We start from the raw sequence: 24,838 nt of genomic DNA, 5'->3' as shown, positions 1-24,838 counted from the left end.
ATGATTCCTTTGAGATTTAACAGTGTGTTTCCTCCTGTTTGCTTCCATGCTGATAAACGAGGCTATCCTATATTCACTTGTAATGAGTAAATAACCATGGATTGTACTGTATGTGAACAGAACATTCTGCTCCACTGTTTCTCATAACAGGAGAAATGAGGTGTGAACCCTGCACTTGCTGGACTTCAAAGGCTAATTCCATTGGGATGATCGGACGCATTCCTGGCTGTTCCTGTTGATATTTATTTTTTGTATTTAACACAAAGAACACACACTTGTTCTGGGGAGCTATGGGAGATTAAGATTAGGGAAACAGAGGAAAGGGTTAACCCTTGCCCCCTCTCAGCACAGCTGCTCCAATTTAATTCAGAGCCCATGTTCCATACCTTTGCTTTCAAAAACAAAAATGGAAGGTCTGGATCTCTGATTTTACATCAGGCTTGTCTATATATTGTATTCAACACAACTACAAAGAATGAGGTGCAAACCTTACAGTGGTATCAGCTCTTTCAGTGCCATTTGCAACTTTTAAGCACTTAAAAAAATCAAATCAAAAGTTCTCGAGGGGAAAGCATGGTTATGTGAATTCATCCTAAGCACAAAATGAATACACACTGAGGATTAAATTGTGAGTTATTCAGATCAGCACATTGTGAAGGGGGGATCTTCCCATGTGGTCACAGTGGAACTTTAAAAAGCAGTAGTTGCAGCATAGTATCAGTTTCAGTCACCATTGCTACTGTCTTTTAAGTTAAAAACATGTCTTATATGTTTTATTTTTATTGTAACCCACCTTATAGGCCTGCTGTCAAGTAGAAAGATGGTATATATTTAAATTCATGCATTAAATAAATCTGTTGACTTGCGTTGAGGCTGAAATAAAATGGCTGGGAGGCATGCACAGAAGCTAAACTGCTGTAAGACTAGATAGGAAAACCTGACCGAAGGTAGGCTGAACAACCAGAATGCCTGCACAAATTGACACTATACAGATGGGTTGATGGAATGTGCACACAGTAGTTCCATGAGACTGATTCTGTCTGTGAAAATAGCACAATTGTGGAGAATGTCAGTTACGTACTGCAAAGAATTTCCCATATTTGGTGGAGTCCAAAGATCAGACTGATGTATGAACTAGGAGACAACGTGTCTTAACACAGCAGAGAGGGACTCCCTTCAGCTATGGCAGTTGATCCCAAAGCAATATGGAGTGTAGTAGAACTTTGAGCATCCTAGCAACTAAGTATAGACCTGTAGTAGTAGAGTATAAGTGTCAGTCCCACCTCTCTCTACCATGACTTGAGCTGCTAAATATCACACCTTGGGCGTGGGGGCTGCTGTTATAGTGACCACCCATTTGTTATTGCTTCCCACAGTCTTGCTGGAATGTGGCTGCAAAGCACACAGTTACTATGGTGCTGACTAGAAAGGAGAAATGTCTGTCCTTGGCTCTCCATGTTACTCTTGGAGGAAGTCTAGAATTATGAATTTTTTTTAAAAAATCCCAACCTTTTCAAATCCCACTATTTGGATTATTTATGCAGGTTTCCCACATTAATTCATTTGTTTGCTTTATTACAATATTTATTATAAATCAGAATTAGTAATATTGAGGTATTTATGAGGATGGTGGTAGAAAAGTATTTGGGCAGGGGGGAAATCATACATGTAGGTGGAGTGGGCCATATATATATATATATATGTATATATGAGAAAGAGAAATCAGTTAATCCAGAAACAAGGGTTTGTTGTTGTTCAGTTGTGTCCGACTCTTCATGACCCCATGGACCATAGCACGCCAGGCCTTCCTGTCCTGCGCTCTCTCCCGGAGCGTAGAAACAAGGGAGAAATGTATAAAAACTATCCTCATTTTAGGCTCAGAAATGGTCACAATTTAACTGGAGGATTGTAGAAACATTTTATAAATGGTAATCAAACTCATTGGTTGAGATAGTTAATACATTTGATTTCTCATATCTCCTCCCCTCCATTCCAATGAGGCATTTTAAATTAAAATTAATATGTACTTGCTAAATGACATCAAGAATGCATTTGAAGATGCTTCACAGTATATTCAGTTGTTACTGCACATCCCTGCACCCTCAGCCAACATCCAAATAGAGCATAGCACAGCAGCAGTGCCCTAGGGCAGTGGTGCTCGGCAGCCAAGATAAAGGGATATTTGTGCTTTGTGTGGGTGGATAGGACAGTGTGCTTCTATGAACGAAATAACGCTCTTTGGATCAATTATTTGTAAGTTTTGTCATGTCCCTTTCTCCCGCTGCTTTTTCTAACACCTTTGCTGAGGAAGAGATCTGTGCAAAGCTAACTCACAACAAAACTATTATTTGATCGTGGATCTCAGAAATTAAATATATGCAAGTCCTTAATCAAAATTTTCAGGAGCAAAAGCGGACGGCAGACAACAACGCTCGAAAATTCATGGAACAAAAAGCATTACGAGCAAATAGAACTTGTTTTCGTTAGGAACGTCAGCGGCGCGGAACAAGCACGGAAATACGCCGGAGCTTTCTTAAACAGCTTTAAAACAAGGGGCCGGGCAGATCAAAGCACCCAGGCATCCCGCTAAGTAGGCGGGTCACCATAGGGACGACCTGTACCCGTTCAAAAATTCCTCTCACATTAGCAGTGAGGACCCGGGCGTCACCCCGGATCGTTATTTTCCTTACTCATAAGTTTAAGGCATAAGGCGATTTTCGGTGGGAGGGCGTGTGGCTGCGTCTAACTACTGTCAACGTGAGGGTGAGCAGGTCAAGTCAAAGAAAAAGCCTCATAGCCATTCCAGATTACAATCTGAAGTTATCTTACTGGCTTGTAAATCACAAAAAAAAAGAAAAAAAATTGAGGATGAAGAAAATGCCACTTACGCGCGCCCTCGGCTCGTATGTAAATAAGAATTCTTGCCGCGAGGACTTATGGGAAGCTAGTACCCGCGAAGTTATCCAGGCTCTACGCGCGCGCGCGCACTGGTAACTAGAGCGGCGACAGAATTTATAGTTGCGCGCGCAGGGGAGGGGACGTTGCGCGCGCAGGGAACAACGTGAGGCCGGAAGTAGTTGAGTCTCATGTCCGGGCTTCGGTCGTTGCGACTTATCTCCGGGCCTAGCGACAACATGGCGGACTTGTCTCTGGACGAGCTGATCAGGAAACGCGGCGTCAGTGTGAATGCGAAAGGGAGGTGAGCCGAGGAAGGGGCTTGGCTTATAGAGGGTGTGGGCTGAGGCTGCGTTATTAACCAGGGGTTCCCCCCTCCGCCTCAGGCTGGATCCGTGCTCTGTTCCGGGAGGTTCTGGCCGAGACCCGCACTCCATACTCTGATTGGCGCACCCTGTTGTCAGTCGTGACCCACTGGAGCGTTCCGTTCTGTTGAATCTGAGCTGCGAGGTGGCGTCGACAAGGGGAGGGAGCCTCCGGGGGCGAGGGTGGGGCGCCTGGGGGCCCAGATACAGGCACCGTATGCGGGGCGGGGGGCTCAGTGTATGTGGGTCTGAATGGAGAGCTTTTGAGTCTTCCGCCCCAATATGTCTGCAGTACCAACGAGTCTGTTAAGAGGGTGGGGTAACTGCAGCCTGTGTCCCTTTCCCCTCACGCTAAGGTCTCGGGAATGGCTTCTCCTATTGCTACGGTCCTATCACCTCATTTTTAGGCATTGATATTGGCCCGACGCATTTTGCCACTCTGTAATCCAAAAGGTACATCTCACACCGTGCCTCGGAGGATGCTGTGGTGTATGCCTTGGGGTCATGGGCTGTATCATTGGCACCTCTGAGCAGTTACTTACCGCTGCCATGTTGCTTGTGCAGTTGGGCCAGCCTTTTGCTTTCTGCATCATTCAAAAGGGTCAAGACCACGCTTTTCAGACTCTCTGCTGCGTGCCCCTGACCTCTCATCCTTTCTCTCCTCTAGTACTCTTCGTTCTGTTATATTCTGTTCTACTGCCAGTACCCCTTTCTTCTTTCTGTTCAGAATAGTTTCCTCTTTGTTTGTCAGGCTACCCCTTTCTTCAGTTCTACCTCAGTCTCTCTGAGTACAACAAAATATTTCATGAACCGCATCTCACTTGCTATCCAAATCATATTTTCTATCTGTTGTTAGTTTCTGACCTCTCCCTGCATCCCTATGTTGTCAGTCTTCTTTAAATTGTAAGCACTCTTGTCTTGTGTTTAGCTTTCAATGCTCTCTAGTAGTAAGATGGGGTACTTTCCTCGCTGCTACCATCACTGCTGGATATTTTACCCAAACAACCCTGGTCTTTTTCCTATATGTATCCCCACTATCTTTCCTTTTTTTTTCTTTTCCTCGCATCCTATAAGTGCCATTATGCTGTTCAATAATTGTAATGGATATTCTGTTGCCTTGGCATAACATGTAGTAAATAATTTAGCTATTTTTGTCAGTAAAGCTGTAGTATTGTTTATCCTAAACAAATAAAGGAACTCTGCCATAATGTACAGGATTGGGGGGGGGGGTATTTTCTTGAGCTAGAAGCATCCCAACAAGATAACCAGTCAAGCTCCCCTTCAGAATACCCGCCCCTGCCTGTACGCATTGTAAGGTTCAATGAAAGGAGGTTCTTCAGTCTCCCTAAGCAACTGTTCTTTTACAAGAGTTTGCTATTTAGGAAGAATCTTATCTTTTGTGCATTTGACTGAAGTCAGTACTGGATAACATAGAAGTTAGTTAAACTTGCCATATAGTCATGCATAAGTGATGCTACAAAGCAATATGCCTCATGGCAGAGCATTCAGATAAATAATTTGTCAATCTGTGCTTATTTACTGTGAAAACCAGAGCATCCTATATCATATAGTTGTCAGATGCCAAGATTAGATTTTAATGTACTAGCTCTGCACAGGGTTCAACAAATAACTCCGAAATAACCAGCATCAGATTTCTATACTCCCAAGTGAACAGGTACCTACCATAAAAAAAATAAAAGGAGATCCATGCTTGATCAGACCAAAGGCCTATGTACTCCAGCATTCTGTTCCCATAGTGGCCAACCAGGTGCCTATGGGGAGCCCACAAGCAGAAGATGAGTGTAATAGCACCCGCCTGCTCATGTACCCCAGCAACTGGTATTCAGAAGCATATTGCCTCTAATGCTAGAGGTGATATACAGCCTTCATGACTAGCAGCTATTGATAGCCTTATCTTCCATGAATTTGTCTAATCCCCCTTCAAAAGTGTCCAAGCTTGTGGCAATCAATACATCTTGTGGCAGCAAAGCCACTGTATGTTGTTCAACTATGTGTTGTGTGAAGAAGTACTTCCTTTTTTCTGTCCCAGATCACTCACCACTCAGCATCACTGGGAAGGAAGATAAACCTCCACTTGTCCCCTTTTTCTACACCATGCATACAGAGTATTCCAAGTGTGGTTGCACAATATTGGCAGTTCTAGTTTTGATTCCTTTCCTAATGATCCCCCCTATGTGGAGTTTGCCTTTTCACATCAGCTGCTTCCTGGGTCAATGTTTTCATCAAACTATCCACTACAACCCAAGATAATTTTCCTGGTCAATCACCATATAGAATCATATAATAGGGTTGGAAGGGGCCTATAAGACCATCACGTGCAACCCCCTGTTCAGTGCAGGAATCCAAGTGTCCAGCTTCGTCTTGAATGTATTTATTTATTTATTACATTTCTATACCACCCGATAGCCGAAGCTCTCAGGGCGGTTTACCAAAGTGCCCCTCCCCTCCCTAAGTAGGGTCAGTCCACTTAATTTTTTATTGTAAAATTTCAACAAAATGAAAACGAGGACAGGGGGGAAAATGGTAGCCACATATATTTGAATATGAATATCTCAATCCAAGCCTGCTTCCCTGCCGTGCCAAGCACTTGTTATAACGACCGATTACAGAAAATGCTCCTAAGGCGTCTCTCTTTGTTTCTGTCTCCTGTTGCTTGCAATTTAACATTTAATATCCCCAAGAAGTATGTACACACATACATGCCACTGCAGTGTTGTATTGCCTGACTTCCACAGTCACGCTAATAAAGCACATCTCTCCATGTGGACTCTCGTGTTTGCAAATTGGGATGTCAAGTTCCTAGCCCTTGTTGTTTCTTGAAAGCAACCAGGAAAACAGGAGTTGTGAAAACCCAGAAAAAGCAAAACAAAACCCACACTTAAAATGAAAACAGAATGGTGTAACAAAGGAATTTGGATTTTGCAGTCCACCCTCCCTATTCCCTGAATGAGACCACCCTACTGATCTCTTCCCATCCTGACTGGGGTTACTCCATTTCCATGTCTGAATCCAGCTATTTAATGCCATCATGCAAAGCAGGTTTGGGGGACAAACTTCTCACCCGTACAATTGAGTGGCCTGCCCAGATGGCACACAAAGAGATGGTCACTGTCTTGCTTTAAGCATACATTTTATAGAAGGAAGCTCCTCTCAGCAGGGAGGGTGGGGAGGAACTTTAAGGCCTCCAGTGTGGGAGAGCCTACTACCTCCTTAGGTAATTGGTTCCATTGTTGTATTGCTCTAGCAGTCAGGAAGTTTTTCTTGATGTTCAGCTGGAATCTGGCTTCCTGTAACTTGAGCCCATTTTTCCGGGTCCTCTTTTTGATCATCTCAAAATGGAGATCTTGGCCTTCCTCTCTGTGACAAATTTTCAAGTACTTGAAGAGTGCTATCATATCTCCCACTCAGTCTTCTCAAGGCTAAACATGCACAGTTCTTTCAGTCTCTCTTCATAGGGCTTTGTTTCCAGTCCCCTGATCATCTTCATTGCCCTCCTCTAAACCTTTTCCAGTTGTCTGCATCCTTCTTAAAGTGTGTTGCCCAGAATTGGACACAGTACTCCAGATGAGGCCTAACCAGTGCTGAGTAGAGGGGAACTAGTACTTCCCATGATTTGGAAGCTATACATCTATTGATGCAGCCCAAAAGAGCATTGGCCTTTTTTGCAGCCACATCACATTGTTGGCTCATATTCAGCTTGTGATCGACAACAATTCCAAGATCCTTCTCGCTTGTAGTATTGTTGAGCCAAGTATACCCCATCTTGTAACTGTGCATTTGGTGTTTTTTTTCCCTAGGTGCAGAACTTGGCGTTTATCCCTATTAAATGTCATTCTGTTGTTTTCAGCGCAGCACTCCAGCCTATCAAGATCGCTTTGAATTTTGTTTCTGTCTTCCAGGGTATTAGCTATCCCACCCAGTTTTGTGTCATCTGCAAATTTAATCAGCATTCCCTGCACCTCCTCATCCAAGTCAATAATAAAAATATTGAAGAGCACTGGGCCCAGGACTGAGCCCTGCAGTACCCCGGTGGTTACCTCTCCTCAGGTTGAGAAGATCCCATTGATAAGCACTCTTTGAATCCAATTCTGTAGCCAGCTGTGGAGTCACCTGATGGTTGTATCATCTAGCCTACTTTTAGCTAGTTTGCTAATCAGGATATCATGGGGCAGTTCATCAAAAGTTTTGCTGAAGTCGAGATATATTATGTCCATGGCATTCCCGCAGTCCATAAGTGAGGTTACTTGATCAAAAAATGAGATCAGTTTAGTCTGGCAGGATTTGTTCTTGACAAATCCATGTTGGCTTCGAGTAATCACTGCATTGTTTTCAAGGTGCTTCCAGATGGATTGCTTTATCATCTGCTCCAGAATTTTCCCAGGGATTGATGTCCGACTGACTGGTCTGTAGTTCCCAGGTTCCTCCTTTTTACCCTTTTTGAAGATAGGGACAACATTAGCCCTCCTCCAGTCATCTGGCACTTCCCCCATCATCCATGATTTCTCAAAGAGAATAGACAGTGGTTCTGAGAGTTCTTCTGCCAGTTCCTTTATTACTCTAAGATGCAGTTCATCTGGCCCTGGAGATTTGAGCTCATTCAAAATAATTAGGTGTTCCTTGACCATATGCCCATCAGTCTCAAGCTACAATCCTGCCCCTTCAGCCTGTGCTTCATCTTTGCCAGGGGAGTCATAGACCCTCTTTTGGGGGAAGTCTGAGCTGAAGTAGATACTGAGCACCTCTGCCTTTTCTTTGTCATCTGCTATCATTTTCCCATCCTCATTGAATAGTTGAACCACCATTTCTTTCCTCTGTTTTTCACTATGCACGTAGCTGAAGAAAGCCTTTTTGTTGCTTTTAGCATCCCCCGCTAACCTCAGCTCCTTCTCAGCTTTAGCCTTCCTGATGCCACACCTGCAATTTTGTGCTACCTGCCTGTACTCTTCCTTTGTAGCTTGGCCTTCCTTCCACTTCCTATATATGTCCTTTTTTGTTTCCAGGTCATCTGTAAGCTTTTTGTGAAGCCACGTTGGCTTCTTCTGTTGTCTTCCACCTTTTCTTCTTGGAATATTTGTAATTGTGCCTTGAGAATTTCCTTTTTTAAAAGCTCCCACCCATCTTGGACTCCTTTTCTCATTAGAGTCATTTGCTACAGGACCTTACTTATCATTGTTCTGAGTTTATTAAAACTGGCTTTCCTAAAATCCAGGGTACGCGTTAAGTCATCTCTGTTGGTTAGGATCAAGTCAAGGATAGCCAATCCTCTAGTTCCTTCCTTCACTTCCAGTAGGAGGACGTTATCAGCAACACAAGTCAGAAATTTCTTGGAGGGGCCATGTTTTGCAGAATTTGTCTCCCGACAGATATCAGGGAAATTGAGGTCCCCCATTACTACTACACCATGATTCCTTGAAACATTGGCAATTTGCTTTTCAAAAGTTTCATCCTTGTCTTCTCCTTGATGGGGTGGCTAGTAGTAGACTCCAACCACCATGTTCCATTTATTTATTTATTTCATTTCTATACCACCCAATAGCTGAAGCTCTCTGGGCGGTTCACAAAAATTAAAACCAAACAACACACAATAAAACAATTTAAAATATATAGAACATTAAAGCAACAATATAACAATACAACCACAATAAAACCTAGCAGCAGTGCAGGAGTTTAAAATACAGATTTAAAACAACAAAGATAAAAATTTAGATTTTAGATAAAAATTAAGAAAGAAATTTTATTCTTTGCTCCATTTATTTTAACCCAGATCCTCTCGATGGGGTTACCAGCTCATCCTCCTGTATTTCTGTGCGGTGATCTGTATTTTTTAACATAGTGCAACCCCACCTCCCTTTCTGTTCCTTCTGTTCTTTTTGAACAACTTATATCCTTCAATTGCTGTATTCCAGTCATGGGAGTCATCCCACCAAGTCTCAGTTACACCTATCAAGTTGTATTTTCCCTCCTGTATTAAGAGTTCAAGTTCATTCTATTTGTTTCCCATACTCTGGGCATTAGTATATAGACTTTGAAGACCATGTGCTTCATAGTCTGGCTTTCTTCCTGCATGTTTCTGAAGACTATTATTGGGCACCATTAGAGCTGTTCTCTCTGTTGCGGTGCATAAGCCTTTGTCTATTGTTATCCCAACTTTGTCTCCCTCCCCTGTAGGAGTCAATTTAAAGCCCTCCTGATAAAGTTCATCATGCTGTGGCCATTCTTCCCAGCCCTTGTGAGTTGTAACCCACCCCTTGCCAGCAGTCCATCTTCCAGGAAGTATAGCCCGTAGTCCCAGAATCCAAATCTGTCTTGTCAGCACCACCTTCGTAGCCAGTCATTCACCCGGAGTATTTTTCTTTCCCTTTCTATCCCTCTTCTAACTACTGGGATGGATGAGAAAACTATCTGGGCCCCAAATTTCTTGAGTTTCCTTCCCAAAGCCTCAATGTCTGACGTGATTTCTTTGTAGCTCCGCTTGGCGGTATCATTTGTTCCCACATGGATGAGAAGAAAGGGAAAGCTGTCGGTGGGCTTTGAGTGTAGACAACCCTTCAGTCACATCTCTAATCTGTCCTCCTGGAAGACAGCATACCTGGCGAGTCCATGGGTCTTCGCGACATACTTGGGTCTCAATTCCATGCAGCAAGGAGTCTCCCACAATTACTACTCTTGTTGTAGGCCTTGGTTTCATTGTCTCTGCTTGACTGTCCTTCAGCCTCTTGCTTGCTCTCGTGCGGGGTCCCCTGTAATTCTTCCTCTGCAGGCTGTCCTCCGGTTTCATCCTCAAGTACCTGGAAACAGTTCCCTAGTTCCACTGCTTCCACTGGTGCATAGTGGCTTCTAGTTCTTCTGCTCCTGTCACCCTTTTCCAAGGAGTATCCTCTACTTCATTTTCCTCGCCTCAGCATTTTCCTCTTCTGCCCCAGCTTGCTGTTGCTCTTCTAGGTCTTGTACTTTGCTTTGCTGCTGTAGCTCCACCGTTCTGTCTAAGAACTCTTCATCTTCCCTTATTCTCTTGAGGGTCAACACTCACTGCTGCAGTTCTTACTTTTTCTTCCAGCAGTGTGACCAACTTGCACTTGTAGGCCATGTTGATCTCAGGCAAGAAAACAAACACTGCACACACCTTGCAGGTCACCACCACTGGAGTGTCTTTTCCTTCCATAGTCTCTATTCCCTTTTTGTTTCTAGCTTTCTGATTGTACTGGAATAGCTTGTGCTTTGTCCTCTATTCACTGGAGGTTAACAATAGAGTCCCACTGGTATAGAAGTGTGTGTTACATGAAAAAGAATTTTTTTAATGCTATCATTAGCTCTGATTTTTAGCCGGAGTCAATCTGTTTGAGTGAAATGAGTTGAACATAGAAACATCAGGGTCAGCCTACATGTTCTTTGAAATGTAGTTGGAAATTAATTTTCATGTGCTCTCTTACAATTTACAAAACATCTGCTTGTCATGCATACCAGGATATTTCTTTAAGGATTGACGTGCTGCTTGGTGAGCTGATTGATTTCAGTTAGATCTCTCAAATCATTTTAACTTGTGCAGTTTCTCATAATTTTGGCACAGACCAGGTTCGGACGACACATTGCAGTTCGAACGAGCTGTGGTGCCCCTGGGATCTAGGTTGCATATCCAAGCCTGCTTGGGGGTTGTCATGTCATGCAAATCTGGCAAGCGTGGATTATGCAAGGGTTGTTTAACCCTCAAATAACCCATGGTCACCAGGTTCGCATGGCAGGACAACCCCCATGTAGGTGCTGCATATTCAAATTGGTGGCTGCATGTGCTGCAGCCTCATCGTTAGGCTGTTGTGTCATGCAAACAGCCCCATAGTCTCCAAGGGCAAGACCTGATGTACTCTGAATTTCAGATTTTGGAGGCCAAGACAGGCAAACAATTTGCCCCGTTTCAGCTTTGTGTCTCAGGGGAACATATAATAATCCTTGCAAGTCACTTGTGTAATATTGGATTAAGTTGGCAGCTGCTTCACATATTTTGGCGTCCTCCACTCTTATGTCATTAACTTTGGCCTTCGAATGGCAGAGTTGTTCTGTTGCAATTCAAATGTTAACATCTCTGAGTCTGCAATCCAGCCTCTTCCTTCTGAGTTGGAGTTATTCCGTTAGTTGTTTTTAAGTTGTTGAATGTTATAGTTAACACTTGAAATTTCTCTTCCAGACTGAACACAAGGCCAGTATTTGGAGGTATCAGATCTCGCATTGGAGTCCAACAAACTTTTCTAAGCAGACCAGCACCAAGTGTTGGTTTCCAGCGGACATTTGATGCCCGTCAAAAGATTGGCCTTACAGATGCCCGACACAAAATTGGTGTGAAAGATGCCCGGGAGAAACTGCTTCAAAAAGATGCCAGGTTCAAAATCAAAGGAAAAGTGCAAGATGCCCGGGAGATGCTGAATTCCCGAAAGCAGCAGAGCGTCGAAAAGGCGACCAAAGTTGTTGATGCCAGAGAGAAGATTAGTTTGAAAAGGAGTGCTCCAACTGCAGCCACAGTGAACACTGTTGTGGAAACTGTGGCCCCTGCCATGAAGATCACAAAAACAATTCAGGTAAGTTATGGTTACCACCTCTGCAGTTGTTTATTATCTGTTCAGCAGTAACTGTATGGAGTGGTAGCTGCTGCTGAGATGGTTCCATTCATCTCAAGGGAAAGCACTGATTAAAGCATTAATGCGATATAATTGTAATAAAGGAAGACAAATCCATGCCTCTTAGTCCTGGATTTCTGTTTTGTTTCTTAATGTGAGCATTAATGAATAAATATCCTAGTTCTACTTGTTGAGTACTTCTGCACCATGAAACACACGCGTTTTTACCTGGGTTTTCAGACTAATCAAATCATATCTCGGAGGTGTAGTCTCCTTATCCATAGGTCAGATATGGGGGAATTCTGTTGCTCTTTCAGCACTTCTCATCCTACTAAAATAGTGTTTGGAAGTTTTGCTAGATATGTTGCTAGTAGATTTAGTCATTTTTACATGTATGTCAGAACTTACATTTGTATTATATATAATTGCTTTATTTGTATTACTTGATAATGTAATTATTAGTATATTTTTCCCCTTGAATAGGGTGTAGGAAAGCTTGTATGTAAACATAATTTACCTTGTATCTTCAGTAACTGAGATAGTGCTTTTACAGGTTTGATATGTCTATGCCTTCCACTTACCTTATTCAGAGGTATCATGGAAGTGGGAGAGAGACATGGGAATTTAGTCTGTACCTCTTAATGCAGAAATGATACTGTGCAAAAAACCCAGTGCTGCTCCATTCATGAAGTACAGGCACATGTAGAAACAAGCTCACTTACCTCCATCTTCCCTGTCTGGCTCAGAGCTGGTCAGGGCAGGTGGAGGCATACTGGCTTGGTTTGCCTCTACGTGTGCCAGGCACTCAATAACTTAACGTACCTGGCAGGCCACACACCTCTACTTTCCCCCTCCACTTCAAAGCCAGAAATGGAAGGCTTGGCAAGTGCAGAGCCAAAACCCAGGTTTCCGCCCAACTTTAGGTCTGGGAAGAGTTGGGAATCATTCCTCCCCTTCTGCAGCTCATGTGCAGGAGGAAGTCTTGGATTTGTCGTGCTCACCAGGGACTGGCTTGCTCATCACGAAGGGCAACAGCAGCAAATCGTAGGTTAATTAACCCACAATTTGCTGCGTTATATGCCATGCACAAGCTGCTTCCACTTTGCGTAATCAACCCCCATTGTAGGTTGTTGCATTACATGTGAACCTGGACACCTTGGGCTGTTCGTGGGTTAAACAACCAAAAATCAACCTTAGAACTAACCCATGAACATCCCAGAGTGTCCAGATTCACATGTCATGCAACAACCTGCAATTGGTGGTTGATTATGCAAAGCAGAAGCAGCTCGTGCACAGCATGCATCCCAGCAAATCATAGGTTGGTTAACCCATGATTTTCCACCATTACATGCAAAGAGAGTTGAAAAGTGTGGCAAACAAGATCATAGAGCCCTGATTCCAGAATTTGTTCCCCCAAATGGTCAACAACCACAGTGTGCTTTAGTGTTCTATCTGATATTACTGAGTAAAGACTTGCTTTACAATCTTGCTTTGTGGAGTGTTCTTATCAGACCTCACAAAGCAGGACTGGGACCAATTGTCTGAGTGAGAGTGAAGCAAAGCCCAGGTTAATAATTCTTCAGAGCTGTGAGGCTACTTTGAGCCAGATTCAATGAAAACTGGAATTGGAACACACGGGGAAGTGAAAACATGGCAGTGAAGGCAGGTGTTGCAGTTCCTTTCTATATAAACAAAATGATCTGCTGAATTTCTAGGAAGTCTGAGGTACTATCTTGCACAGCATTTTATTAAAAGACCATTCATCCTTCCAGCGAAAGTTGCAAGTACTGGAAGGGATTGTAAAAGTCAGGCTGAATTTGGTCTGCCTGGTGTCTCAACTTGGCCCTCTGGGGTTCCACAGATGGCCACGTCCCCTTTCCCCATCCACTGATAGTTTGGTTTCCCAGCTTTGGTGCATATTTTTCCCCATTCTAAAAAGTGGAAATGTCTCTTACTGGTAGTAAGAGCTTTAAGCCAAAATATGTGGGTATTTTGGCCTCAACCACCACCCCTTTTTGCCTCTGGCCCTGCCCACCACTGGAATCAATCATAGAATAGTAGGGTTGGGAGGGGCCTACAAGGCCATTGAGAGCAACTCCAACAATGCAGCCCCCAGAAGCTTCTCTGAAATGAAATTTTGCTCTCAGACTGAAAGATTCAACAGCCCTGTTGTAAAATATTGTGGCTTTCAGGCCTCAAACGTTTGGTAAATGTTACACAAATTAGTGGCACATTTGTTAGTGCTGAACAAGGGCAACTCACATCTTCATAACCTCCCATAAATTAAGGCCAGAAGGTGGTATACTCTGTTATTAATTATGTGTCTTTCTTCTCCCCCATCACAGCAGAAGGCTGCAACTCCATCACACACTCACCCTGCAGGTATGAAGGTCAACATTGTGAATAATCACACACACAAACAGGTGCGTGTCATTCAGTAGCAGGATGGGGATGCTCCATTGTTGTAAAATCCTAGTAGCTTGGATCATAAAATGTGTTTTATGAGACTGGCACTAGAAATTACTTAACACTTCTACTTGTCTCATGTAAATGGTAACATGTTCGCAGCCCATGGACTGAGAGTGTAATCTGCATCCATTTTGTTCAGACAACTCACAGGTGCCCATGTGTACTTTATCACACAGTGATAAATCACAGAGAGCATATTTCTGAGTGCCTTTGGATCCTTTCTGTATAGTTCTACACTCCCAATTCCTTGCCCTCATCACTTTTGTAATACTTTATTTAACGTCTGACCTCTCTGCCTGCCCTACCTATCTTGATTCTGTTGACTGTTATGTTGTGATGTCACAGTAGACCTGGACAGGAAAGGTGTCAGGTCTGCTCTGACTGTCATTGGCTTTTCTGCTTTCATGTTACAAGGGGGCTGGTTAGATGAATGTTAGGCATTAAGTGCTATGGGGCATTGGGAGACCTGGGGGCAAACTAAATGTGATGTTCAATGCATTTTTGCATTCATCATGCATTTTTTTTAAAAAATGTAAATAGCTGCCATGTGTTGAGGGGCAGGCAAGCTGGACAGAGACCACAATATGCGTGAGGGCAGGAATTACCACTTCCCACTGTGATTCTGAGGAAAATCCCCCCTCCCCAGCTGCTATGTGCATTGAGAGGAAAGTTCCCATTAGCTGCAAATAGCATTTGAGGGGGGGATTCCTCCCCTCTATCACAGTCGCGGGGGAAGGGTTACATTCCCCACCTGCTGTGGTCCTGATCCTGTTTGTCATCCCCCCCCCCCCCAGCTTCTGTCTGCATTTCAAAAGCCATGCACATTAAATGCAAAGGCCCATTTAGTGCCACATTTAGTTAGGGCCTTAGAATTTGAACTGTAGGATCAGTGAGCAACTTCTGTGAAACTATAAGTATTAACAAGATGTTGTGGATTTATGAATGACACCAGGTATCATTCAGTTGTGCAATTTTGAAGCCTTTCGGTGAGCAGTGTGTGGGGGGGGGGAGGGAGATCTTTTTGTATTTACAATTTGTCTCAAGGTGCAGCAAATGTCACTTGCATGCTACATGCATGTCTATTTTATTGCTGAGAAATGTGTTTAGAAAAACCAGTTGGCCAGTGAGTGTCACAGCAGTGAAACAGGCATGCATATAAATGTTCTTACGGTTATCAGTAGGTGGCTGGGAACCAAATGGAAGCATTTAACAGTTTACCCCATGGCAGCCCAGCCTCCTTGGGACGCCCATTTCAGATGAACAACTTGGGGTGGATGAATTTGTCATTTTTTCTTTCTCCCACATTCAGTTTTTTACATCTCAAGTTCTTTCCATTCTGTATATAAAGAAATTAGTAGATTCTTGTTTCTTATCAAAAACAAACCAAAATGAAATTCTCACCATCAGGTCCGGACAAATTCCATAGATACAGCAATTTCCAGCATGGAGAAGACCATGTTGTTCCTGTCTGCCTGCCATATAGCATTAAAGATGGGGAGCCTGTCAGAAAAAAGAGGTGGCCACCTTAATTTGGCACCACAAACATAGTTTTAATACAGAGGGATTCCAACACAGACTTCTAAGCGCTAAACACTCACAGCGCTGGCCGGGGATGGACAAATCCTTTCTTTTACCCCACATTAAATTTTGTTTAAATCTCAAGTTCTTTCTGTCATGTTTATGAGGAAAGTAGCAATTTTTTTGGTAAGTTCTTATAAAAAAAAATTAACTGAACAAAATTCTTACCCATCCCTGCCAAGAACCAGAAATGTCAGATCAACCACATATACTTATGTCACTTGTTTTCTACCTATTTTTAGTGCCTGTATGATGTAGAAGATGATGATGAAACTGTATCTCCCCTTCCTAACAAACAGATGAAAATCACCACCACAAACAGCTTTCTGCATAGTGCGGTAAGGCAGTTCATGGCTATCAGATGGAAATCAGTAGGACTTGTTACAGTTAGAGAGTAAGGGCACAATCCTATAAAGATAGTCAGCAGCCTCCAAACTCGATCTTTGCCTCCCTCTGCTTTCCAGCTGACCTGCATTTCCGCTAGACAGGTGATTTCTCCCATCTAGCAGCGGCACTTCAGAGGGGGAGGGTAGGAGGCTGGGGCAGCCATAGGAAATGTCATATGGCCAATGCCCCAGTCTCCTCCCCTCCCTGCTCCCAGGAATGCCCCCTTTTCCATTTCCGAATGTGGAGACACAGCCAGAACCACGCTGGCTATGAGGGGGATGGGAGTGCAGTTTCAGGGTTCTGAGGCCAGAGCCCCATTTATGACTTTAGAGCCCAGAAACCGAACAATCCTGTGTCCCCCCAGACGCTGTCTAGGGCCATAGAATTGCTCTCCCTGTAGCTTTAGTCTTTCCTTCCTGTGCTTTAACTAGTATTGCAAATAAAATATTAGGGGATAATGGACTACTCCTGACCACTCTTCCTATTTACATCCCCATGTACTTCCTTTCCCTCTTAGGCTATATTTCTCCCCCCCCCCCCAAAAAAAAGGGGGGACTGCTAATGTTAGCAGTTTGCACCTTCATTCAGTGCTTAACAGGGCTGTGTTGTAGAGACACAGGATTGGAAACCGCTCTATTGGCAATCCTGTTCCACTGAGGTCAAGGGGATTTACTTCCTCATAAATATGCAAGTGATCATCTTATACCTTAAACTTACAAGCCCCACTAGAGCTGCATTCTGAAAACTGCAAATGAGGCTTTCTTCTTTCCAGCTTTACTGGAAATGAAATGCCTTCCACCTCACCAGTAGCCTTTAGAATGCTGCTCTGTTAGGGCTTCCAAGTTACTGCTTTCTCTTTTTTCCTACAGAAAGTAGGAAAAAGCCCTGCCCTGCTTCCATAGTGCAGCTGTGGTTAACACAGGGACAGTATAACAGAGACCTAGATATAAGAAAGAGCTGTTAAGAGACTCACTCTGCAGATGAACACAGTGTTGCCCTTTGCATGATCCCTGTTGCCTTTTAGAAAGGATATGACAGGGGGAACATTCTGAAAGTTTCCACCTGCCTAACCTTAAACAGCCAATAAGCTCTTAAGGCCAGAAAAGAGAGTGGGGGCTAGCTTGGTTGCCTTGGAGGCAATTCTTATTTGTCACAAAGAGACAAATGGCTATCAGCAGCTCTGGCTTTAACTACTTACTTCTGTGAAAAGACCATCCTAATCCTTTCTTCAATCCAAGTCTTAAATAAAGACTTCTAGAATTAAAATATTTTTTCTGAGTAGATCTACCTGCATATTGATGGCCTCAAATAAATCTGCAGATTGAGGCTGTACAGAGCCTTTCCCAGCACTTATATTTTAATCAATCCTTAATTCACTTTTTCATTCTTCACAACATTACATTTGGGCTTATGGCTATTGCAGGAATTTAGTTTAGATTCAAGTTTAACTGTTGATTGGCATAATATTGTATGTTGCTGGCAAACCTTTATGTCCTGTTTGTTTTTCCTGAGATATTCCGTATTTTATGCTATTTTGTAGCCTTTTGTCACCTTTTCTTGTATGATACAATTTTAAAAATGGGGCAGCTTCCAGACTTATTTTTAGAACCTTTATTTTAAAAAGACTAAACAAAAAAAATTGTCACCTTTTCTGTCATCAGTTTGTAGTTCTACAGTTTTGCCTTTAATTTCTTTTGGCAGCTATGGTTGAATGCCATGTCTCAGGTACTGGCTATTTCTGTTGCTTTATCGTTGTGTTCTTAAACTTTCTTGAATTGTTGAGCGGAGATTGTTCTCCATATTCACAATTACAAATGATTCAGATGTGTTGTTATCCTAAGACCATCCCTGCCCAAGGCTTAATTTCAGAACCAGCTTCTTCCTAATGGGCGTATATACTCTTCAATAGCCTTTTGATTTCCTCACAGGCTCTTCTTTTCCCAAATGAAAGATGAAGGTATTTTATCCTTCACTTTAGCTGCCTTGTTGTAAAACTAAGTTTAACTTGCTAGAGTGGTCCCTTGTTTCAAATCTACTTTTATTAGTGCTAATATAATATGCAAACATTTTGCCTATGTAATTGGTGTTTTAATTTTTTTTAACTCAGTGATTCTTTAATTCGACTCTTAAAAATTGCTACCAGTATTTTAACAGTACTTTGTACTTACAAGGGTGTTGAAGTTGGCTGCTCCATCATACCAAATGACTCCTGCGGACTATATGTGATCGTACTTTGATATCCTAAAGCTGACAAGCAGTTCTGCTGGAGACACTGTACTCCACTAACTTTAATGCTACTGTGGAATTTCTGGGGAAGAAAGCTCTATTCCATTCTGACTTGCAAAATGGTTAAAACTTGGGATATGCTGTTTCTGTGCAAAAAGTGAAATGCTTCAGCTTTCAGAATACTCTAAAATGCAAGTACTTCGGAGCCAGAAGACAATTTTCCTGTTTAAACAAATATCAGAAGGAATTTTCTAATATATCCCGGAATGCATTAGCTAACCACAATTAGCAGTTGAGTAACTGCAGGTCTTTTCTACATCACATTGCCTTTGGTTCTTGGGGTTAAATATTTCTGGGATGGGAAATTGTGCTGACTGGCTATTGTTGCTTTGAAGAAGAGGAGTTGGTTCTGGCACTTGCAACATCCACGGATTTTTAATTCTCCGTTTATGTAGGCTGGACTCAGTGGCAACAAGTTCTCTTTATCAAAGACGGTTCCCCTCACAAAAGTGGTCCAGAATGATGCCTATACAGCACCCCCAGCTCCACCTTCCCCCATCCGGACAAAGGCCCTAACAAACATGTCCCGAACTTTGGTGACCAAGGAAGAACCCCCTAAAGAGCCACCGCCAGTTGAGGTGAGTCAATGACCGAAAAGACATTCTTTGTGTGGCAGCTACAAATTCCTGTTCTACAGTGGGGGGAAATAAAAATCCCGCTGAAGTACAGCAAGATGGACAAATTTTCTGTCCTAAGGACAGAAATGGATGAAACGTGAACTAGTAGAGTTTGAGACCCATTTTTTCTCAAGTTTGCTGGGCAGAACTTTATTATATCTGAGAGTTGGATGAAATAATAATCTAAGAGATTAGCAGGGCTCTTTAAATTTCCATTTAGCAATGGAAAGTTAACTGAAGGCTGGTCTTTGTTGAATCTTACTCCTTCCTATCATCTTTTCCCCTCTTCTCAAACATCCTGTTGACTTCAGTTTGTGTTTTTCTGTCTTGCCTCCTCCAACTATCTGCATATGACCTATCTTTTTCTTGGCAGCTGGCCTTCAGCCCATTAGAAGGTACTAAGATGACTGTGAATAATTTGCACCCTCGAGTCACAGAGGAGGACATTGTTGTGAGTACTATATGTTGCTGGGATCTGGGATTTATATGTTTCCTGTATCCATGTTGTTCCTAGTGTGTAAAATAGCCTACGTCATGTGCTTCCTTCAGAGAGTCTGGGGAATGTTAGCTGGCTGCAGTATGAACCTGACTAGCTGTCTGTATATATTCCGAGAAACCCAGATATGTTCAGGCAACTGAATGTCTTATCCACAGGGAGCAACCCAGCAGCTCCAAGGAGAACCTTCCCTATGTGTGCCTAAACTACTCTTCTGAATGAAGGCCTGGAAGACATAAGAGTGTCTCAGTTTGACATAACAGGAAAATTTCTAGAGTTTGTGGAAGCTGGAACACTGCACAGACAGTGCCCTGATAACAGCCTTACTGTCACCTGTGTTCCCTCCCTCCCTCCCTCCTCATTCTCTCTCTGATTTTGGTGGAAAAAATTGTGGAACCCAATGTAGCTTTGTTGCTTTAGATATGTGTGACATTAGGAATGCAAGAACTTAATACAGTGCACAAATAATTCATGGAATTCACTGCCACACAATGTAGTGAAGACTACTGGCTTAAATGGCTTTTTTAAAGGCATAGACATATTAATGGAGGATGAGTCTGTCTTAGTATTAACTGTGGATAGCTACATGGAGCACCCATGTTCAGAGGCAGTATGCGCTTGATTACCAAATGCTGGGAGCATATACAAGAAGGCAACTACCTTCATGCCCTGATTCTTCGCTGACTACCTAAAGATATCTGTTGGAAACGGAAAACCCATTGCTCCAGCTTATGCTATTAGCATTGTGCTGGGGGTTGCTTATGCTAGTGCTATCAATTGCATAAGAACAGCGGTCCCGTTGGATACTGCCCTTTGTCTCTCTCCTACATGCTGTGATTCAAAGCTGTGGCAATAGTACAGCTCTCTGATCAAAACCTTTGCTCTTGCCTCAGGAGTTATTCTGTGTGTGTGGTGCTCTGAAGCGTGCCCGTCTAGTGCATCCTGGAATGGCTGAGGTGGTGTTCGTGAAAAAGGAAGATGCTATCACTGCGTATAAGAAATATAACAACAGATGCCTCGATGGTAAGTGTGAGACTCATGTGGAAGGCTTCACCAAAGATCTTAAGATCTTCACCAAAGATCGTATTTTGCTTCACCAAATATCTTAGATCATGCTGCAGATATATCATCTGTTTGTAGGAAGCCAGAAAAGGTGATATTCGTTACTGTTGTGAGGGGCTAAGAACAGTTCTCAAGGGCTATTACTGTAGCAGGGGGCTTGGCATGCAGCTACAAAAATTGCACAGGTTGGGGAGAGGCAGTGTAGGCACATAGATAGATGTGAGCTTGCACTATACCAGCTGGATACACAGCAGGTTTGTGAGAATGACTGCCATTGAGAGCTGGTGGAAAAATCGGTGTTCCAGAGTTTCTGTAATGAGTTGTGCAATTGCCATTGTCCATAAAAGATGCTTTCAGAATAGAGAAGCAAGAGGAGTGAATGGAGCAGAATCCTCCAGCGCCTGCTATTTATCTTCCTGCCAGTCCTCTCCCCAAGTAAGTTCTGTGGTATCAGAGGGTTTATCGCTTCCTGCCAACATACCTTTTCTTGCTCATTAAATTGGACCTTGACCACCTCCCTCTTTCTGCCTGATTGGGGCAGATTTGATTTTAGACAGTCAAATCTGCTGCCATAATATGGAGTTCAGTGCTCAGGTTAAAGTGATGCTAGCTGCCACTTTAGTTTGAATTTCTTCTAGCCTGAATCAGCCAGTTGTCCATCTTCTGTGATACTTTGTTTTCTTACAGTGCTAGCAAGATGTTTCAGGGTCAGCTACCTCTTGGGTGAATTGTTGTACTGATTTCTGTTTAAGCTTTAGTTTTTGAATTAAGGTTTTTATTTACATGGTTATAAATTATAACAAGCAAATATGCAGTACTTCAAACATTTTCTAGGAAACCAAAGTTCAGGCAATAAAAATGTCTCCTATTTTGCCACATTTTTAGGGCATGAATCTAATGCTTTGTCATAATGGTCATTGTTCAAAGACATATTGACATAGATTATATGCATTTGTGCAGAAATTTGTTAATGAGGTGTTTCAGTTGATTATTGACCTTGTTACTTAAAGGAGACTTTTTTTGCATGAAGATACTTTTGCTAGTGAATACAAAGTAATTAATTAATACAAGACGTCTAGTTCCTGGTTTCAAGGCATGAAGAACAAATACCTTTGTGTTGCTGTATCTGTACAGTCCCATCTGAAATGCTCAGCCAATCTGTTATGTCCCATTTGGTTTAAGTGAACGGTGATCGTTGCTGATGGCCCTCTTGCCACTTGGAACACGTGTGGCTGTGCTATTCAAGGAGGAATTGGCCTATCACCCCTCGCAAGAGTGGTTAAATGCGGGTGCAATACCTGAATCCATAGTTTTGCATCTTTCTGTGTTATCTTTCTTAATTCCCTTTGTTTCTCTCCACCAGGCCAACCAATGAAATGTAATCTTCATTTAAATGGAAATATTATTACATCAGACCAACCTATCCTGCTGTAAGTTGCTTATGGGCTTGTATTCATAAAACTATGCTGAGAGATTTGGCTCTGGGCAAGATGCCATAGAATTCTTGTACACTAGCCAGATATTGAAGTAAGGTTTGCTGAAATGGGGATTAAAGCCTTGCTACTCATTGTCCTATTAAAATATTCCCAGCTTTGCTGCACAGATTTTCAGCAGCATGCACCATTACTATACTTCCAGCTAAACAGGACAGTAGGCTTCTCCCAGTTTATCAATCTTCTACCAGATTGATCATCTGAAGAATGGTTTTGGTTCAATGTGAATTGATCTCCATTTCACTCTTCAGTACCTGTAAGTGGTGAAGCTTCCTGAGGTTCCCTGTATTTTTCTTCCTTTTCCTCTCCTTGCCTTTGTATAGCTTAAGAACTGAAATGCTGGAAGGCACCCTTAACTTAAGCTAGCTGCCTAGTACCATTGGTGGAAACTGCTGAAAAGAGTAAACTCTTGATGCTTGACTCAATATTTGTTCTGTGATGAGGCTAAGTACTGTATCTGTTGGTGTTCTCCTTAGCCGATTGAGTGACACCCCCTCAGTGAAGAAGGAAGGTGAACCACGTCGGACAAGTGCAGGAGCCTCCTTGAATCCACCAGCTGAAGTGGATCCTGATACCATCTTGAAGGCACTGTTCAAATCCTCGGGGACCTCCACCTCTGTGCAGCCTACAGAGTTCAAAATCAAACTTTGAGGAGTGGGGGCGAGGAGTGGACTGGAAAACTTGTTGAGTGTGGGAAATGGGGAGGCAAGTGCGGGAACACAACTGTTGTGTTTGACCGTGCTGAAACCTTTGTTTTTCTACAATTGCTACCTTCCTGTACAGTAGTGTTCTCCCTAATATGTGTGTTCTGTTTTCATAGTTGGAGTTTTTGTCCACATATTTCTAATGGAATAATCTTCCCTTCCTCCAGTGAGATATATATCACCAAGCTTAGACCATGTAACTCCTTCCTTTGTGCCCCCACCCCCAGGCAGTATCTAACCAGTAAAAGTGCACCTGGAAAGGGGTGTGATAAGCATCTTTTGGGGCTTACATCCTTTGTGTAAGAGATGGAGTCCCTTTTGCTTTTTACTGATGATAAACTACATTTCATTTCAATGCAACTGCATCTGGGGCTGAGGCCAGGTATAATACTGTACTCCCATGCATTTAGGTTTAGCTGTTCTACAATCCTAAAATTAGTGAAGGAGAAGCCACAAATGCTGTTCATCTAGTAGTTGATGGAAGGGACTGCGAAGGCAGTGGGAGTATGTATAGGTACAGGAATATAGCATGCCCACACGTAATCTTTTCCATTACCATGATGATAATTTGCTACTGCACTGGCAGGAAACAGGCCCTAGCATTGGTATGAACTTCAGTCCAACATGTCTCACAAATGCATGCTCTCTCCATGAGAATGCAAGGGCTTTGGACAACAGTACAATTTATTTGTTCACTTTCTAGCATCTATATTATGTTCTCCCTAGTCTTTTACAATGCAGTTGTACATTAGGGAGGAAAGTGTTTCTAGTTTCTCCCAGTTCAGTTTTACAGGAAGAAGGGCAACTTACCTCTCTTGTATGGTGCTTTACAAGCATTGCAGCAAGCAGAGGGCCTCATTCTTCCAGTCCTGATAGAATTGGAATCACGTCTATGTTATGCTGCACCTTGCTAGGCAATAGTGACATCACAACAAATTTCAGTGACAGAACTGTTGGAACTATTCCAACAGGGCTTCTCAGTTGTCCTTATCCTATACTATCTTCTCTCATCCCTCAATGAAGATTGCTTACTGTAGCTGGAGGTTGGTCCGGTCACATATAATATGCCAGAAATAAATCCCATCACCTGCTCTTAAGGAATTATCAATTGTAATAATTTCACCTTTCAGCACTCTACTCTGTTTGGGCAAGATGCCGCTGCTGCCACCATGTAACACTACTGCTTATTTGCCTGTACTGAAAAGTGGTGAATGGTCTTTGACATAGAATAGGCAAGGGAGGTGATAAACGAAAGGGAAGCTAGAAGGATGTACTTATCCATGCAGAACTTTCTCTGACATGCCAATCTTTGCTTAGAGACAAAGACACACTCCCTTTTGCTAGCACCACATTAACCCAGTGAAAATGGAAAATGACAACAGTTCAGTTGTAGACTGAACCTCCAGACTCTGGTTGAGGACTTCCATTTTTATCCTTCCAACTACAAGATGTAAGCATTTCTGTTCTCTGCTAAAATCTTGTAGAACCTTTGTTCAATGGATTCTACTTTCCTGTTTTTCATTCTGTAGTCCTAGTTTAATCTAGCAGGAACATACCGGTTACACCATGCTATAACCCTACTGGACATAGGAGTTTTGTTCCCAGGGGTATTTGCTAATCTGGATTATTAATCTTGGACTGATCATAACTTCACCATTACTGGGGAGATGTGCTTGTGAACTACAGATATTGTTTTGTGCAGAACTGCAATTCCCTGTACCCATGTTTCATTAGCAGCAGTGGTTGGTTACAGGGGAAGGGAAGGTTGGGGCTGGAGGACACTGTGTATTATGTTTCTGAATAAACATTTGTTATACTGAGACTATTCTGCCCTGCTTCTTTAAGCCTGGAAGGAAATC

General features: G+C 42.7%; 1 protein-coding gene and 1 non-coding gene across 3 annotated transcripts; one reads left to right on the top strand and one right to left on the bottom strand.

The window, feature by feature from the left end:
* Positions 1-2,557: 2,557 nt before the first annotated feature.
* Positions 2,558-2,707, bottom strand: LOC146339713 (U12 minor spliceosomal RNA). Its single transcript, XR_014784585.1, has one exon. It is a non-coding gene; the product is annotated as a U12 minor spliceosomal RNA (small nuclear RNA).
* A 336-nt stretch (positions 2,708-3,043) lies between these two features.
* Positions 3,044-24,801, top strand: POLDIP3 (DNA polymerase delta interacting protein 3). Of its 2 annotated transcripts, none has more exons than XM_084810050.1 (9): positions 3,044-3,199; positions 11,461-11,848; positions 14,236-14,310; positions 16,177-16,272; positions 19,003-19,185; positions 19,598-19,675; positions 20,614-20,743; positions 22,146-22,212; positions 22,752-24,801. In XM_084810050.1, exons 1-9 carry the CDS (start codon positions 3,087-3,089, stop codon positions 22,924-22,926), a joined length of 1,305 nt encoding a protein of 434 aa, XP_084666176.1. In that variant the 5' UTR covers positions 3,044-3,086; the 3' UTR covers positions 22,927-24,801. The 2 variants fall into 2 exon arrangements, with proteins under 2 accessions (XP_084666176.1, XP_084666175.1); XM_084810049.1 differs by having other exon boundaries at positions 14,233-14,310.
* The last annotated feature ends 37 nt before the right edge of the window (positions 24,802-24,838 follow it).

This window comes from Heloderma suspectum, chromosome 7, assembly GCF_057233095.1.
Source record: "Heloderma suspectum isolate Gila_16-S chromosome 7, 16-S_ref, whole genome shotgun sequence".
NCBI lineage: Eukaryota > Metazoa > Chordata > Lepidosauria > Squamata > Helodermatidae > Heloderma > Heloderma suspectum.
The sequence above is the reverse complement of the archived record's forward strand: the minus strand, read 5'-3'. Positions and strand labels throughout refer to the sequence as shown.

What these genes read in the sequence shown, in the direction of transcription:
- POLDIP3 (XM_084810049.1), top strand. Translation starts at nt 3,087, where the DNA reads ATGTCCGGGCTTCGGTCGTTGCGACTTATCTCCGGGCCTAGCGACAAC. An exon ending in AGATCACAAAAACAATTCAG is followed by an intron (nt 11,849 to 14,232) that starts GTAAGTTATGGT and finishes CCCCCATCACAG; the next exon opens with CAGAAGGCTGCAACTCCATC. An exon ending in TAACAACAGATGCCTCGATG is followed by an intron (nt 20,744 to 22,145) that starts GTAAGTGTGAGA and finishes TCTCTCCACCAG; the next exon opens with GCCAACCAATGAAATGTAAT.